This window comes from Anarrhichthys ocellatus, unplaced genomic scaffold, assembly GCF_004355925.1.
Source record: "Anarrhichthys ocellatus isolate YVR2014 unplaced genomic scaffold, GSC_Weel_1.0 scaffold13, whole genome shotgun sequence".
Lineage (NCBI taxonomy): Eukaryota > Metazoa > Chordata > Actinopteri > Perciformes > Anarhichadidae > Anarrhichthys > Anarrhichthys ocellatus.
Genome location: NW_022280043.1, coordinates 4917056 through 4933495, shown reverse-complemented (window position 1 = coordinate 4933495; position 16440 = coordinate 4917056). Strand labels below are relative to the sequence as shown.

Genomic DNA, 16440 nt, shown 5'->3' with positions numbered 1-16440 from the left:
CGCTCGGTCATTTTCGCAGATCTTGTCGCAAATGGCGTGCTGTCTCGTAGTGGGGGGGGGGGGGCACGTCTGGGGGTTACCTATTGTCAACCTGAGCCTCACATCGCCGGAGTTTTTACGAGCGCTGCCTCATCAATGACACCCTTCCCCCAACACAGCAGTAGTCTACTACTGTTTAGGAGACAGCACGCCATTTGAGACAAGATCTGCGAAAATGACCGAGCGGCCTACATCGTCTGTCCCGAAACACTCGACAGACGAAGAGACAGACACACAGACAGACAGACAGACCTCTGGAGTTGTGTCTGTTTCTCTGCCTACACTCTAGTCCATATTGACCTGTCTGTGTGTCTGTCTGCAATGCATGTGCTTAACCTGGCAGCTCTGTGGATTTGGACTACATGTCTATATAGAGTCAAAAGTGTGTGAACCGAGCTGACTACACTGCACTTCAACTACTCTGTAGTAAAGATAACTTTGCAACATCTGTTATGTATATCACGATTAAAATGAATGCTGTTTGAGGGGTGAAATCTGTGAATTCTTCACCAAAAGGACTATGTGTTTGCACAAAAACGTCTTAATAGTGCTCAGTCAGTCTCTATGTGTTTAGTAGTATACTCTGTGTACATGCTGGACTTTTTACAATCCCTGATCTGGGGGGGGGGGGCATCAGTATAAAAGCTGCCCATAGGTACAAATATCGACACAGAAGCACTAGCTTTATGCCAAACTGTATCTACGAGCAGCCTCCTCCTCCTGCAACATCTGGGACGTTCTGTCTGTCTGTCTGTCTGTCTGTCTGTGTGTCTGAGTGTCTGTGTTACTCACGGGAGGGGCGGCGCGCTAGAAAAGGGGGGTGTCCACCCGGCCCCCGGGTAATTATAGAAGGGGGTCATGGCCCCTCGCTGAGACCCCGAGGTCGTCTGTCTACGTGCCTGATGGGAGGTGAAGGGGTCCTCACTCTCGCTGTCCGAGTCTTCGTACTCCTCTGATTCACTGTCGTCGTCCATGAAAGAGACAGAGAGGTGCACGTGTGAGCAGAGAAACCATGAATGTGCCTTTATACCGTATTCTCTTCATAGCTATATTCATTCTTATAGTTCCATTTAAAGACATCTGACAAGACATCTCCATGATTATCTCTGTCACTATTCATGGTTAGTTATACTCTAATATTGCAAGGAACAAAAAAGATATAACATGCACGCTTCAGATGGTAAAAGTGACATATGCATCCACAAATGGTTAACACAGAAAACATCAAACTACCGATCTACAGGACTGATGCACTAGCAGCACTGATCACAAACCACCTAATCTCGCTGTTAGCTGACGACACTTGAAGAGGATTCTCATGGATTTCATTGTACTTGGAACTAACTATCTACTCCACATCCATCTCAGCAGATCCAACAAACCTGTGCCACGGCTACCAAACCCCTGAACATGCAAAAAAGAAACTAGTTTAAAATCTAAAATAGAGTTGAGGAGGCCAAACTTCATTAATGGTATTACTGTATTATAACCCTTTTCAAGCATGCTAGACTTATTCTTTATGAATGGAGGAGCAGAGAACAAAATGTTCCCACGACACTGTGGGACAAAATAGATTTATTGCTCCTATACCTTTGCACCACCTACATATATTCCCACTCTCTCTCTCACCTGGGGAAGCTCCTCCAGGCGCCGGGCAGAGAGCAGAGGATGGCGGTAAAGGCCAGAGCAGAGAGGAAAGAGTAAAGGGAGAGGTAGAGCAATCCCTCCATCCCATCGTAGCACAGGCCTTTCAAAGAGTCAATGTAGTCCTGAAAGAAAATGGACAGATATATCAATGAATAAAAAGTATCAGTCATTTGGTACTTAGCTTTCCTGCATGCGCTGCTGCGCCTTGTGTTACCTTATTCAGACCTCGGCAGTTCAGCAGTGCCACCAACTGATGGAAGTTGCCCTCTGTGGAGTTGAGTATCTGCTGAACCTCCCTGAGTGACTTCTGCCATGCCCGAAACAATTGAGACGAGTTAGAAAAAGAATCTCTGAAAAGGCATCAGAAATGTTATTTCTGCATGTTTAGACCTAATGACATACCTCAGCTTTGGGGAACTGCGTGAGAGCATTTCTGTCCAGGCTGGAGAGGTGTGTGTGGATGTTCGACAGTGCCCTCTGCGACTGGGTCAGCAGCTGCAGCCAACAAGTCAGTAGGGTTAAGCGCTTTTAATTTGCATTAATGCTTAAATATACCATTATTATGCTTAGCGAGGAGCTATTCATCTGGAGAGCAAATCATTTAAGGACAGGACATGCAGCAACAGCTGTGGCTCCTGTCCTCAAATAATTTGTCCTTGAGCAAGTCTGACACGCAACCTGTTCCCTTGAATCAATGAGGGTAAGAGAGGCAGCTAAATGCCAGCAATGCGTTATATACATAAGACATGTGACTGACAGGAGGTCACATTACCTGCTGGAACGGACTGTTCATGCGCCTGCTGCAGGTCAGGTAATAATCCAACACATCTGAATGGCCAGCAAAACACCAGTGCACAACAGATCAGTGCATAATAGAAAAGATGCGGGGACATTTCACTGTCATTATATTCGATTGCGCTGACATACGCACAGTTGGGAGGTGAATCAAGCGCATTGATACTGTACCTGAGCTGGTCCCAGTGTTGAAGTGGGTGGAGTTGACGACAAACGTGTTTGGATCTGTGCAGAAGTCACTGAGAGCCTGCAAAGCAATGAGAGTGACGGGGAGATGGAGAGAAGGATGACAGGAAAAGAGGAGGAGAAAAACACAGCAGGAGAGAGAGGGACAGATGAGGCGAAAGAGGGAGGGCAAGAGAGAATGATCACAAGGGAAAAGTTAGTAGACACACTGACCGACTGACATACTTACCTCCTCATATATCTGACAGCGGCTCACAATACAGTGGCAGATATAGAACTGCCTGCATCACATGCTGACCTGGATAAACCTGTGTTTCGCTCGGACATCTAGTTTTCTTTCCATCAGCTCTTCACTCATATCCTCCCCTCTGTTGACCTGTTTTTCCCAAATCATCTCAATACACTGCTGGCCTATATTGTTTTTAGAGGATACACTCAGGTCAGAGATGGTACACCCACAAACACTCTCAGCTTGATGTCGCCCCACCAGAAGAGGGAGTGAGAGCCACACACAGCTGATGGGAAAAGTGGCAACCCGGGACAGAATAAAGTGGGCAGGCCCACAGCTGGCCCATTGTTTCCCTGTCAGTGACCAGAAACAGAGCGGCTCTGTGTGGACCCACAGGCCTTGGGACCATCTCCCGCCAGCTCCAAATGACACTGGGTCTCTTAAAGTGGGCAGCAGTGCAGAAAAACAACCACCATTGACCCCCCCCCCCCGACCAAAACGGTCTCCTCCTCAGAGAGTACGAGCAAACTTCACAGAGGAAACTCAAAAAGGACACTCCTCTGTTTGAGACATAAAAAACTCTCTGTGCTTTGTTCTTGATAAATACAGCCTGGATTCATGCCTGTAAGACACAGCACACTGGGGGTGTTGTCATGTTCACGCGTTAAAGCAGAACATTGTCCAGCAGCATGTTTGTGAATTTTACTTTCACAGGATTGACTCGCACTTCCACCTTCTTGCATGCTCAGACTGAAGCCCCAAGGGGCCGAAGTACAGCAACAGCTTCAAGTCCTGCACTGCTGATGGCAAGCTGATGGTTTACCCACTCCCCCCACCCCTCTCTCTCTCTCTCACTTTAGCTCAATCTCTCTCTTTAACTGATCTCGAAATGCACTCTCCCACTCTTCCTCTCCCCTCCGCAGTCGTGTTGAAAGCACTTCTCTTCATCTTCCATCTTTACTTCTCGAAGCCAAACGCCCACACACTTGCAAACACACTTACGCAACAAGCACGCACTTTAATGCACAAACACAATTTGTTCACAAACGCACTTGTGCACACACGCATTGAATCTTTAATCTCTGCCCCATTTTCCTGCCTTTTTGGTCCTCTGCCACGACTGCAGCGTTCCCTAGGAGGCAGATCTTTTCACAGTTTAACACAATGGACACAGAAATCACACACACACATGCATACACGCACACACACATTGCTTTGGTGTCCTGTAACTCTCTTCCCTCAGCTGGTGCCAGCCCATCCCTCCCATGACAGTCCCATTCACTTCCTATTCCTCCAGCGCTTCATCTCTCCGCTCCCTCCCTTCAGCCCTGGCCTCTGCTCACTAGAGCAGTTTCTCTGGGTCTACTCACCACCACAGTGGCTGTCTCCAAGCCAAGGGAGCCCCAGCTTAGGAAGAGAGCCAGCCACGCCAGCACGGTCATTCTGTGGAGGGAACAGCACAAACTCTTCAGCCAAGATGACACCCTGACCATCAATCCAGCGTTGTATGGTTCGTGTCTAACGCTAGAAAGTGTGTGAGTGTGTGTGTACTCACAGGATGAGCAGCCAGCGGGCTTGCTTGGCCAGTCCCAGCAGGATGAACAGACACACTATGAGGTCAAGCAGCAGCAACAACACGTATGATAGCCACCTTTAACAAAGAAACACACAAACACAACAAACATTAAAAACTATTATAAATGTTTGTGTGAAAGGTTATTCTTGACCTTAGAACAGAAAGAATAACAGCTCACGGTCAATTTAAAGAGGTTTTTTTCTCCCACAGCTTTCAACTGTGTGATCGAAACAATAAGTGTTTCAAAAATCATAGTGCAACTGCTATGCTATGCTGGTTTATCACTACTAGCCAGACATTTGTAAGGAGGAACTATTATTCTAATTTAATTCTATGGTCTATAATTTTATGTTCTTTTCATTTACGGTTTTAATTTCTGAATATTTTTTCACTCTTTTTAGATGATCAGAGTTGGTTGATTAGTACGACAGCACTTTCATTTCGATGTTTTTAATTGATGAATAAATTGAACCTTGACCCTTCAACTGCTCCTCCGTTTAGAATGGTCGGACTTCATTTGTAAACTGTGTTAAGTAGTGGGTTGTAAATTTTCAAAGTAACAAATGAAGGATTTGATTTAGTCAGGGAATGATTTAGTGTGCATCCAGTTACGATCTCTGTTCTGCCAGTAGTGTCGATCCAGGAGGAGACGTGATGGGATGAGACGATCTGGATGTGAAGTTCATTTGCAATTTCAACCTTGGCACCATGCATATTTATTATTAGTTTTGACTTTGCATCCTAGCCAGTATGTTCTTGGTGATGTGTGAAATATACAGCGTTCCTTTCATCACATTTTTCCACCTGATCTGGGATTAAAACTTGCAATCTTTTTCCACCTTTCCATGAAAGTGTAATAAGAGTATTGTATTCTGTTAACAGTACTGATCTGGGATATGTATTCATGTCTCTTTAAACAGAAGTGAGACATTCACTTAGTGTGTGTGTCTGTGGTAGGACTGAGTTATCTGCTATTGAAGTTAAGGCAGACACAGGACTCCACTATATGAGATCAGGGAAGTGGTGAAGTTAGGTTGAGGTTGAACCTTACTTCCCCTCTCACTGTTTAAAGGGAGGGATGAAGATTGTCTGTTTGCTGTGTGTGGTTAGTTTATGGGAGGCAGTACTTCCGATGTTATTATTATGCAATATAAAAGCATCCTATTGATCCATTATGAGCCAGAACATTTTGGCCCTTTTGAAAGAAAGTTTCCATTACATTACCTCAACAAACCCAGGCATCTTGATAAACATGCAACATTTATGAAAGGCTGGTTGAGATAGTTTCCTCAGCCTCAACACTGTCAACAGTGTTGATAAACAGCCATTGATAATTGTGAAATTGATCCAGATGGTTTATGCTCCTCCAAATCTGCTTGTTTATCACATTACCGTTCTGTAAATAGAAAGAACAATAATCAAGATTGTTTTATAAGAAGAATGAAGGTACGCCATTTATTTTGTTGGAAACGCGATGGGAATCATTGTTTCTTACACAATTACAAAGAGCAACAGATACATTTATGAGTAAACCTATCAGAGGTCAGATTTACAGCAGAAAAAAGGACATTAACAGGCAAACTGAGAGAAAGCTTTCCTCTTATTTCCCAGAGAGCTGACTAGCGCTGTTTACTATTGTTGTTGTGGCGGTAGACAGCATTTATTTTCCTTCCAGTTAGAGCCAAATTATGTCGTTCTTTTCGGGGAGCTTCTTTGAATTTTGTTTTAATTATTTGGAAAATACAGAGCCATAAAACAAAGTGCTAACATGCAGCTATAACAAAATATATTGAATTGGGTTTTAATCGCAATATATGGGAAGAAATATATTTGTATTGTATTGTGGGTATCTATATATGCACTGAATCATCTGGAATACAATATGCATCCAGGAACAGATCCAGGCAGCACTTAGTATCATTTACTAATAACAATCTATGAAATAAATCTATCTGCTAGTCAGGTGGAGATCTAGACTGCATCTTCACCTGTAGTCCTCATTGACCATCAGCGTGTTGGCCGCCCAGCCAGGAGAGAAGGGGCTGGGCATCAAGCCACCGGTAGGCACCATTGTAGGGGCCACAGAGGGAGGTACTGGGGTTAGAGGTATGATGGACGCCCAGCTGATGCTGTCATTGCCCAATCCTGCGTCCACACTGGACCGAGCCAGGGAGATGGAGGAGAGGAGGTTGATCACGTTCTCAGATAACCTCCGGCAGTTCCGCGTCGACGCCAGGAAGGGTTTACTGCCAGTAAAGAGCTCCTCCATTGAGGTCAGGGGGCCAGCGACAGACAGCTGCAGCCCAGAAATTGTGTCTGAAATCTTGGAGTGGGAGGAAGACAGAATGTGAGGGGAGCTAAGTGGGACGGAAACCACAAAATAGAAAACATGATGCTCATAAAATGGTGGTCAGCTTAGAGTGGTTTTGTTATGGAGATAGAGAACTAAAGATTATGTGCACCTCGGTGGCTCAATACTGCATGTCCCTCATTTGAACACAAATTAAACTTTTACTTTGCAAAGTACAAAAGGATTTCCTTTTACATGAAAACACTTTAAAACATACAACAGGTTTTTTAAAGTTGGCTTAGAGAACATCGTGGATTGCAGCAGCACAGACACAGGATGTTTTTGTATGACTGTGCAAAATGATGAATCATTTGTTATCTGTCTCATTCAGAATAGGGTCGTTTAAGCCTATTGTTTGCAGCTACTGCTTTTTGAGAAAGCCTCTGTCTTGTTATTCAATATCTGACCTTTTTTTTTTTACCTGTATATGCATTTCTAAATAGGACATGCCTGCACATACATTCCTGTAGAGTGTATAGTCTTAGTTTTTATTTTTAGTTTAGCTTTCGTCCATGTTTCTTCTTCTTTATTGTTTGATCTCACTGATATAACTCGTCTTCTAGCAGCAGCATTTATTTTAGGTTAGTTAGGTTTTCTTTTAATTTCGATTTCAGCCAACTTCCTGTTATCTCTTTTTTTTTTCAAATACTATAAATATATGTATCCGTCATTAATTCCACATGTTAATAGAACAATGGGGCAGATTTGTTTATTTTGTATACATGTTTTTAATGTATATTTCTAATTAAGTTTCACTACTTTATTTTACATTTTTGCATAAGCAAGTTTCTTGATAAATGTGTCTTATTATTCACATTTAGCAAGTAAATATTTATATCAAATATCATAATAATTATTCTATTATATATATTATTCTGTGCGGTGTCTGCGTGCCTATTCCCTCTCTCTTTCAACTGTGTCTAATGCTACTGCTTTATGAGGGTAAGATCAGATATCAGAAGGACATTTAGCAGTCTGACACATAAACCACTGCCTGACTACGGCAAATCGATAAAAAACAGAAGTTTGTATCTCATTTTTTCTCTCTGTCTGCACACCACATGCGAGCATGAGTACACACACGCGCGCACGCACGCACACACGCACGCACGCACACGCACGCACGCACACGCAGGTTAGATATTCTGACAGTTTACTTGTGAAATTGCAGCACTCACCAGCAGATCGATGGAAGCTAGCGTATAATTGGCTGTGAGAAGAGACGAGGTCAACTGATACATCCCATCATTAGCCTCGCTGTTGCCATAGAAACCGATGCCTATGGCAACACTGCAAAGGGAGGGGAAAAAAAAGAGGCATGAAAACATGGTGGGAGGTGTATACATATGTGTGTGTGTGTGGGGGGGGGGGGGGAATAGAATAACAGATAGCAGAGGCATAAATTTAATGTTTAATTCAGTGTGTATGTACATTTTAAATTAATGTGACACAAGGAGATAGACCTGGAGAGGATGGGATGTGTGTGCTCTGGATGAGCATACCAACAGTGGAGCGCAGGGGAAGGAATAAACAGATGATGGGAAAACTGACTCTTCGCACTCAACCGTTAAGCTTCAGCAATAGAAAATATTCGAAATTTTAAACAGAGCGAAAATGTTTACGCATCTTTCTGTTATTCAAATATTCAGATTAAGGCTCGGGCCAGATGTTCATCAAATCCCCTCAAACCCGAGAGGAATGGTATGACCCAATCTCCCACAAAGTATGTGACCCAGATTAGAAAGCAGGGGGGAAAGGAAAAGGAGGAATGTGTGTCTGTGTCTGTGTGCGCTTTGCATTTCAAGCTGCCAAATGTGGACGCTGTCTAATGCAGCTGCATTTCAAATGGCTGTTTTTGTGTTTGTGACAAAAAAGGCCACCATGTCACATGAAATATTTTAAACTGCAGCATTATTTTTCCACCCTGTCTAGCGCACAAAGCTCAGCATCAGAGGAGGAGAGGACTACATTACATTACGGTCCATGAGGGGGAGACACGACCCACATCCACCTAACAGTCTGTATATGATGACATCATTATGACAGCTGAACTCAGATCCCCGGTACATTATGTTCTGTGATGTAACAAAACAGTCCCAGTGCATATAAATGTGCAGGGAATGTACTGGGATATAATAAGCATTCAATTGCACCATAATCGTATGACAGCACACAGCTGGGCCTGTAGCTTTGGATATAAAATGTCTGATGGGCAGCTGAGCTTTCCCCTCAGTGACTTCCCCTTTACCAGAGTGTTTTGGAAAGATGTCAAGCAGCATTTCTGTATAAGGTCCATGCGAAGGCAGTGTACTGACTTGATGACTGCATGGTCACCAGATCTGAGGGGAACACCGGTGGGTAAATGACTGCTGTACTGTAGGTGGGCGAGCTGAGATCACCCTCACACACACGCACAGCGATGAGGAAACCACTAAAATACACACACACACAAACACACACACACACAAACTGACACACACAGTGCTGTCACAGGCTTGTGGTCGGTAAACAGCAACTTAACGTGATCATCAGCTGTCACCCATGCCTCCTCTCCTCTCCAGTAACATTGGTGACTGTGTGAGGGACTAAGAAGCACATGACGATGGAGAAGGTGACAGCTTGTGATTCCCAGCCTTGTTGTTGTTCCAGTTAAAACGACTGTACTTAAGTCAAATGTTGAGGTAATTGTACTGTAATTGAGAATTTCTAGCTTTTATTACTCTATACTTCAACTCGGCTACATTTCCGAGGGAATACCTTTTGCTGCATTTATCTGACAGCTATAGTTTCTAGTTACTTTTCAAGATTCTACCTAAAAAACACAAGATAAGCATTTGAAATACAATATGTTTTTAAAGATTTAACCAGTATTTCCCAATCTTTTTGGCTTGTGACCCTTTGTACGTACTACTTGTGCCTCTTGTCACATTGCAGACATCTACGAGTTGTTTGCAGTTTCAACAAAAATGGATTTCCCCTCTAAACTTCTCAGATGGTTTAAATTAAAGGAAGAGTTTCAACATTTTGGAAAATAAGCATATTCGCCCTCTTGCAGAAAGTTAGTTAAGAAGAGTGATGCCACTCCGGCGTCAGTACAATAAATATGAAGTTACAGCCAGCAGCAGATTAGTTTGGTTTAGCATAAAGACTTGAAACAGGGGGGACAGAGTCAAGCTAGATTTCCCCCCTGTTTCCAGTCTTTATGCTAAGCTAAACTTAAATAAAATTAACTAACCAGTTTGCTGGCCCATGAGTGGTATCAATCTTTTCATTTCACTTTCTGCAAACTATCAGCAAAGTATGCTTTATGTATCAAAAGTTATTGTGATATTGTTATGTATGTATTGATACTGGATTATCATTACAGGTGCATTAATGTCTGAGGGCCATTTTGATGTTGTCGCTGGTTGAGGTATAGCTAACTGATTGCTTTGCTGAGTTGTTTATCTTGTATCTTACTGTTTATCATATTTTAAAGGTGTGTAAAGAGTAACCAGTACTTGGTTACTAGAATGAACTAATACTTTATATTTACAGTGTTTCACTGATAGTTAGGTAGTTAGTTAAAGATCTGAGTACTTCTTCCATCACTGCTAAAAGGCGACTTGTGTATGTTGCCATAAAACAAAACAGCTCTGTGGTTGTAATGACTCCTCCTCACCAGCACAGCGTGACAGACGCCACCGCCACCCACGTGACACAGCAGATGCCCCGCCCCTTCTTCCCGCTGTAACCGTGACCTGTGCTGGCATCTTCATCCTCCTCCTCCTCCTCTGATCCCTCGGTGCGGTCACCACGGTGACAGCAGCAGTAGTGTATGAGGAAGGAGAGGACCACCAGGAGGGAGATGACGAGAGCTATGGCTGATAAACTGGACAAAACCAGCAGAGTCTGAGAAAAAGATGAGGAGGAAAAGAAAGGATGAGTCAGTGAATGTGAAAGATGGCACTCCAATTCCATTTTTTACAAGTGGAGAAGAGCAATTTGAGATGGTCAAATACCAACTAATCTAGCTTGTCATATGGTCCCGCCCCCATTAAGTAGCAGGAGATGATGATTAAAAAGGTATGAGGATGTAAATTGTGTGCTTCAAATAGGCGGAAAAATCAAGCATACAGATACACGCTGCATGCGACACACATCAACATAGATGGACATTTAACGCAATTAATTTGAGATGCTTCTTGACCATCCATGCTTGTTTCAAAGGCTTTAACCCATGAATCCCTGATCTGCATCATAGTGACTATTAATATCACTAAGCCATATCAGACTTTGCTTTTGATCAGGCTCCATGTCATAAAGTCAACATTACTGAAAGGCATTTTGCTCCAACACATATCTACAGTATTATCCTTCATCCATCTGCCCATCTGTCACTCCCCATTCCTCCACCTTCTCTCTACTGTATCTCACCTCCTGCTATGTGAAGCCCCTCCCCATCGCTCCACCCCTCTTTCCCTACGCTCACCCTCGCTCCCACTCTCTTTCTCTCCCCCACTCTCCCCTCTCTTTCTTTCTATCCACACCACTGAATCTCTATTAATAATCTGTGACCTACTTAAATACATTCACTGACACTCTCTCTCACTCCCACTCTAACTCTCTCGCTCTCTCCGTTTCTCTCTATCTGCCCGGTCTTCTGTTCGGCAACATCCTCGCATTACTCATTCCCTCTCTCGGAGCACTTTCAGTCCCTTTTGTCTTTCTGTTCTGCAGGATAATTTGCGTCCCCCCTTCCTCTTTGTACCGCAGAGAAGTCACAAACATGCCACTGTGAGACACTGCTGGCTGGAGCGTTTTTGTATGAGAGCCTGTTGGAGGAGAAGAAGGATGAAACCTTGCATTTTGCAGCAGAGACTACACTGTGCAGAAACCTGCTAGAGGACCATGTTGAATCTCATGCACTCCCTGAAACCAAATTGCATAAAATATCTCCACTTTGCATGCACAGAGGCAGAGGTGCATGTGACAGTTTGGAAGAGCGCTGTGAAATCTAAAAAGCAAAGTATAAAATTAAAAAAGGTCAGATGTGAGCTAAGGGGCTCTTGGAGGGGACGAGTGCAATCTTCCCACCAATGATGAGGTCAATGAGTTGGCATGAAAAGGTTTGTTTTAAAAGGACTGCAAATGCCATTATAGCTCTGCAGGTTGCAGTTACATTGCGGGGTTTATGGCGCAATTTAAAGTGTGATGTAGAACAAATTGCCCATCATCAAGTCACTCAATTGTAGTACAATGCACCTGTAGAGTTATAGCTACAAACAGGGGGATACAGCGCTGTAAATATTATGCAATGCGGCACCTCAGATTGGACAGTTACAGTACAGCATGTGGTGTGGCAGGTGTCTGTTACCTGCTGGTACTCCCAGCTGTCGGGGACAAAGGTGTTGTCCTTCATCTGCATGGTGAGGTCCAGCCGGGGGAGGGCATGACACACTCTCACCCACAGTGAAGGGGCATAGCTGGGCACAGTTGTCAAGGCAGCCATTTTCTACTGCCACCGGTCCCCCTCCTCCACCCTGCGGGGGGAGAAGGAAAGGAGGGTGAGAGCAGAGGAGAGGGGAAAGAATGGGTGAAGGCCACTATGTCCCTCCTCCATCCGGGCTCAGTGGAGACAATTTATGACCAGTGGTCACCTGTGCAAAGTAAGGGTCAAAATTTCAGCCAGTTACTCGAAACAGACTCTTGGGAGTTGAAATCACAGTACATCACTCAGAGCAGAGGCTGAGGTGAGTGGGTTTTTGCCTGTAACACTTCAGGTACAACAATGTTTGGCTTCACTGACCTAAGATCAGTTCATCATGGCAACATCATTGAATAAAGCTAGCTTGTTATTAGCTTTACCCGCCCCGCTATTTGCATTAAGATTTCAAACAAACAAATTTTGTTGAGCATGTAACGTGCTGTGAGCTCAAACAACTTGTCAATTAACTGATAAATCAGGCAATTGACAAACTTAATCTACAGCGATTTTGGTGATAATTTAAGTAATTTAATCAATCAACATGTAAAGTTCCTGCTGTTTCAAGCATTTCAAATATTTTGTAGTTTAAATTGAATATCTTTGGCTTTTGGACTGTTAATTGGAAAGAAAGACAATATTTCATAGTAATTTTGGCCTCTGGAAACGAGTTTTTTGATATTTCATTGCACAAATGCTGAATCAAAGAATCGAAAAAGTAATCAAAAGATTAAACGATAAAAACTCTTACTAGCAGCCAGAGGGGTTTGGCCTTGAACCCGGGGAGATTACGTGACTATTCAAAGACCTCTCTCTTAACCTTATGAAGGGTATCTGCTATAGGAGCAGCGTGGATTATATAGGGGATATATGGGGTCTTTCAAGAAGTCTTCCTGGCAGAGTATATGCAGGAGAAGAACACTGTATTACGCCCCAAGAGGACCATTATAAACATGATATATTTGACCACATCATAAACCACTGCCTCCTAAAGCCGACCAAGGGGGAGAAAGTAGGGTAAATACAAAGGGCAAATCCGGTTAGCCACAACATACACTGGAATCCTCATTACAATGACAGAGCGGAGGGGGAACAGAGGGCGAGACGAGAGCCCTGGTCGGCTTCTGATACCGGCTGTCCAGATTAAGAGACCGTCAGCGCTTTACTGTTTAAAAAAAGCAGCGTTTCAAGACAGCTCAAGAGAGGAGAGCACAGAGACGACTATTCACAACAACAGCACTGATGCTTAAATATAAAGGGTTATACAGCTCAGCTCAATGCCGATATTACAGACAGATACAATTCTGCATGAGAGTCGAAAAGGATCCAATAATGTCAGATAGATTCTGAATTAAAGGCTTTTATTGTCCTTTTTTGCAGCTGTTATGTATTCAATAGAACTTTCAATCAGCACAGTATTCTACACTGCTGAAGGCTTTTTTTCTATCCCTATTGATTCGTGCATACTGTGCATGATGAAGTTTAGATTTAGCCACATGGCACAGTCAACGCCAGACAATTTCCCTTTCAGATTTGAGGCGTTTATGGCTCAGATCAAGTTAACAGCTCGCCCACTGCAGACAGGGTGGCTGTAAGCCCATTACAGTAAGCCTGTTCACCTTAATGGTTCCAGCAGCCCAACTGTCACAAATCGAATCATTGCCAACACTCCATTTCCCTTATTAAAATGGTGCTGAACATTATGGTTCACACGCTGTGAGAGTCGCATCCATCCGCCACACATCAGCAGTGCAAACAGATTGTGCGCCGTTATATTTATGCATTCCTTCATGACCATTTATCTTGAGTGAATTCATTAGATTAGATGCATTTTTTGGAGCTGTGAGGCAAGTCTGTGAGGTGCATTTATCAGACTTTGGAGACGATAAAAGCTTTTCGAGAGGCATAATAATCAAGTGAGGGAATAATTCCGCAGTCAAAGGAGAATCAGGCTACCTGTTGTGATCACCGCCAACAATAAAGTGGGTCAATATAGAAAAGCATTTCCTGTGATTGATGACAAAATGCACTAATAACGATTTTCCCCGTGAGGCAAATAAGAGGCAGAATACACCTTTATCGAACAACCAAAGATAAAGAAAGATGAATCACCAGCATGACAGCAGGCTATCCTTCTTATTGGGATATCACTTCTCACACAAAATCAATTCAAGATGTATGGAGAGGAAACACAGAGCAGTGACAGACTTCAGGTCAAAGTTCAGGTAGGATTCTCCTGCAACCCAGAAAGTGTTTGAAGCAACTTAATTAGGTGCTGATGGAAGTGAGGGGAGGGGCAGGTCACGGTCCTGTGGAGCAGCAGTTACTCAGCAGTTGTCACAGATAGGAAGTCTCTACTTGACGTGATGTCTCCTGCCAGCTCGTTATCGTGCCTTTTACCATTGCATAACTGAAGACAAAAAAAAGGTACAGACGAGGAGCGAGATGGCGAAGAAACAACATCCTCTCTCCCAACCATGAGCTCTTAAGAAAAAAACACAAAAATACACAAAAAACAGGAGAATAATTGTGCCGCGTTCAGTCTGCACGGAGCTCAGACGACACAGAGAATGAAATCACTTGCGTGAGACGAGACTCCATGATGTCTGAATGTAAAGAAAAGAGCCATTTTGTGAGGCAGCTAATGAGAACAAGGCTGAGGCATCTCTGTCAGCTGAATTTAGGATCATCTTTAGCACAGGACATTCATCTCCACCTACATCTTTGTATGGCAATACAACTCTCTTGAGCAGAATATATAATCAATGTAGTCCTTTTGCTGCTGCAATGATGCACATAAAATCTTTTATGGTTCACATTACAGCCAGCGCGGTCGTCTAACATCCTTTTAACAACAACCTTAATGACCGTAATGTATGAGAGAAAATTACAGTCACACGACATCAGCCAGGAGAAATGAATTAACATCTTTATGAAGGATGCAAAGTTAGTTTTATGTACTGATGTGAAGCGAGAGGAAAATCATTTTCACTTTACATTCATCTGTAAAATTGATGTTCAGCTCCACAAACAATGAACCTTCAAAGTGAGCGCAGCTGACCGAAGGTAAGTGAGTGTAGCTCATAGTCAGTAAGTCAGAGCGAATCAGCGCTTTGATGTGTGCAAGAGTCCAGCGTGACAAGATGATGGTGACAAAACGCTTCCACACGTCTGACCGAACAAACCAATGCACAACTAAATATTATCTTGCAGATTAAAACAAATAGTCCGCAACACATTTAGAGGAAATATGAGACAAATTAACTATAACTGGGCGGGAAATAATTGGAAATGTCCATGGGAGAAGATTCATCCAATAGGTGCAATAGTTTTGGCAATATGGTGTAATAGTTTCATGATCATCCATCAAGCATATTTGACAAAAAATAAGTATTGATCCAAATTAGCAATAGACTGTGAAGTGGTGTAATGTGTAATTCATCATATTTCACTGGATTGAGGATTCATCTTTCCACCATATCAACAATTAAGCCGTAATCGACAGAAGAGAGATCAGTCTCTTACCTCAGTCGGTTGTGTTGGGAGGTTTCTCTCTCCTCCTCGTCTCTTCACTCCGCCGGTGTCTGTGAAATATTAACCCACTCAAAGGGGTATACTGCCAGCCATCAACGCTTGATGCTCTTGAAAAAACATCATCCTGAAAAAGTAGCTTGGAGACATGCCAAAAATATGTCAAAATGGGGGTAAAAAGAAGGAGCCGATAAATCTTGCGGTTAGTGAAATGTTAAATAGCCAATAATTGAATGGTTGTCTGGTGACAGTGGAGAGGTGCTTGTGTTGATGGATGAGAGAGGAGCTCTCAGTGAGAGCGAGCGAGCGAGAGAGACAGAGAGTGAGAGAGAGAGAGAGTGAGTTTAGAGAGAGAGAAAGAGAGAGAGAGAGGGATTAAGATTGAGGAGACACCCCTAAGGGACCCTTTATCGTTGCATTGTAGCCCTTCGTAGCTTAACACCCAAGCGACTTCACAACGCGATATTGCCCAAAGATAATGAATCTGTTAACGGGGATTAGCAGGGTCTCACCCCTCACTCACTTCAAACTGAGGCACACTTGTAATTGCCGACCCCCACCAACCATCCACGCAAACTCCCATGAACCCGACCAATCTCCGTCCAGACTACCACACTGAACCC

The 16440-nt window shown here is 43.4% G+C and overlaps 1 protein-coding gene across 3 annotated transcripts in view; it reads right to left on the bottom strand.

The window, feature by feature from the left end:
- The window catches only part of ttyh1 (tweety family member 1), a 19288-nt gene extending 2959 nt beyond the window's left edge, over window positions 1-16329 (bottom strand). The window contains exons 1-13 of one of the 3 annotated variants that reach the window (XM_031852943.1): window positions 15812-16329; window positions 12179-12344; window positions 10484-10713; window positions 8001-8112; window positions 6461-6795; window positions 4452-4547; window positions 4267-4339; window positions 2653-2728; window positions 2459-2514; window positions 2089-2181; window positions 1901-1993; window positions 1669-1808; window positions 832-999 (exon numbers count right to left, since the gene is read on the bottom strand). In XM_031852943.1, the coding sequence (XP_031708803.1) occupies window positions 832-999; window positions 1669-1808; window positions 1901-1993; window positions 2089-2181; window positions 2459-2514; window positions 2653-2728; window positions 4267-4339; window positions 4452-4547; window positions 6461-6795; window positions 8001-8112; window positions 10484-10713; window positions 12179-12313 (1607 nt within the window). In that variant the 5' untranslated portion in view covers window positions 12314-12344; window positions 15812-16329. The remainder of the gene's footprint in view (window positions 1-831; window positions 1000-1668; window positions 1809-1900; window positions 1994-2088; window positions 2182-2458; window positions 2515-2652; window positions 2729-4266; window positions 4340-4451; window positions 4548-6460; window positions 6796-8000; window positions 8113-10483; window positions 10714-12178; window positions 12345-15811) is intronic. The other 2 variants (XM_031852944.1, XM_031852945.1) reach the window with 2 other exon arrangements.
- Between the last annotated feature and the right edge of the window lie 111 nt (window positions 16330-16440).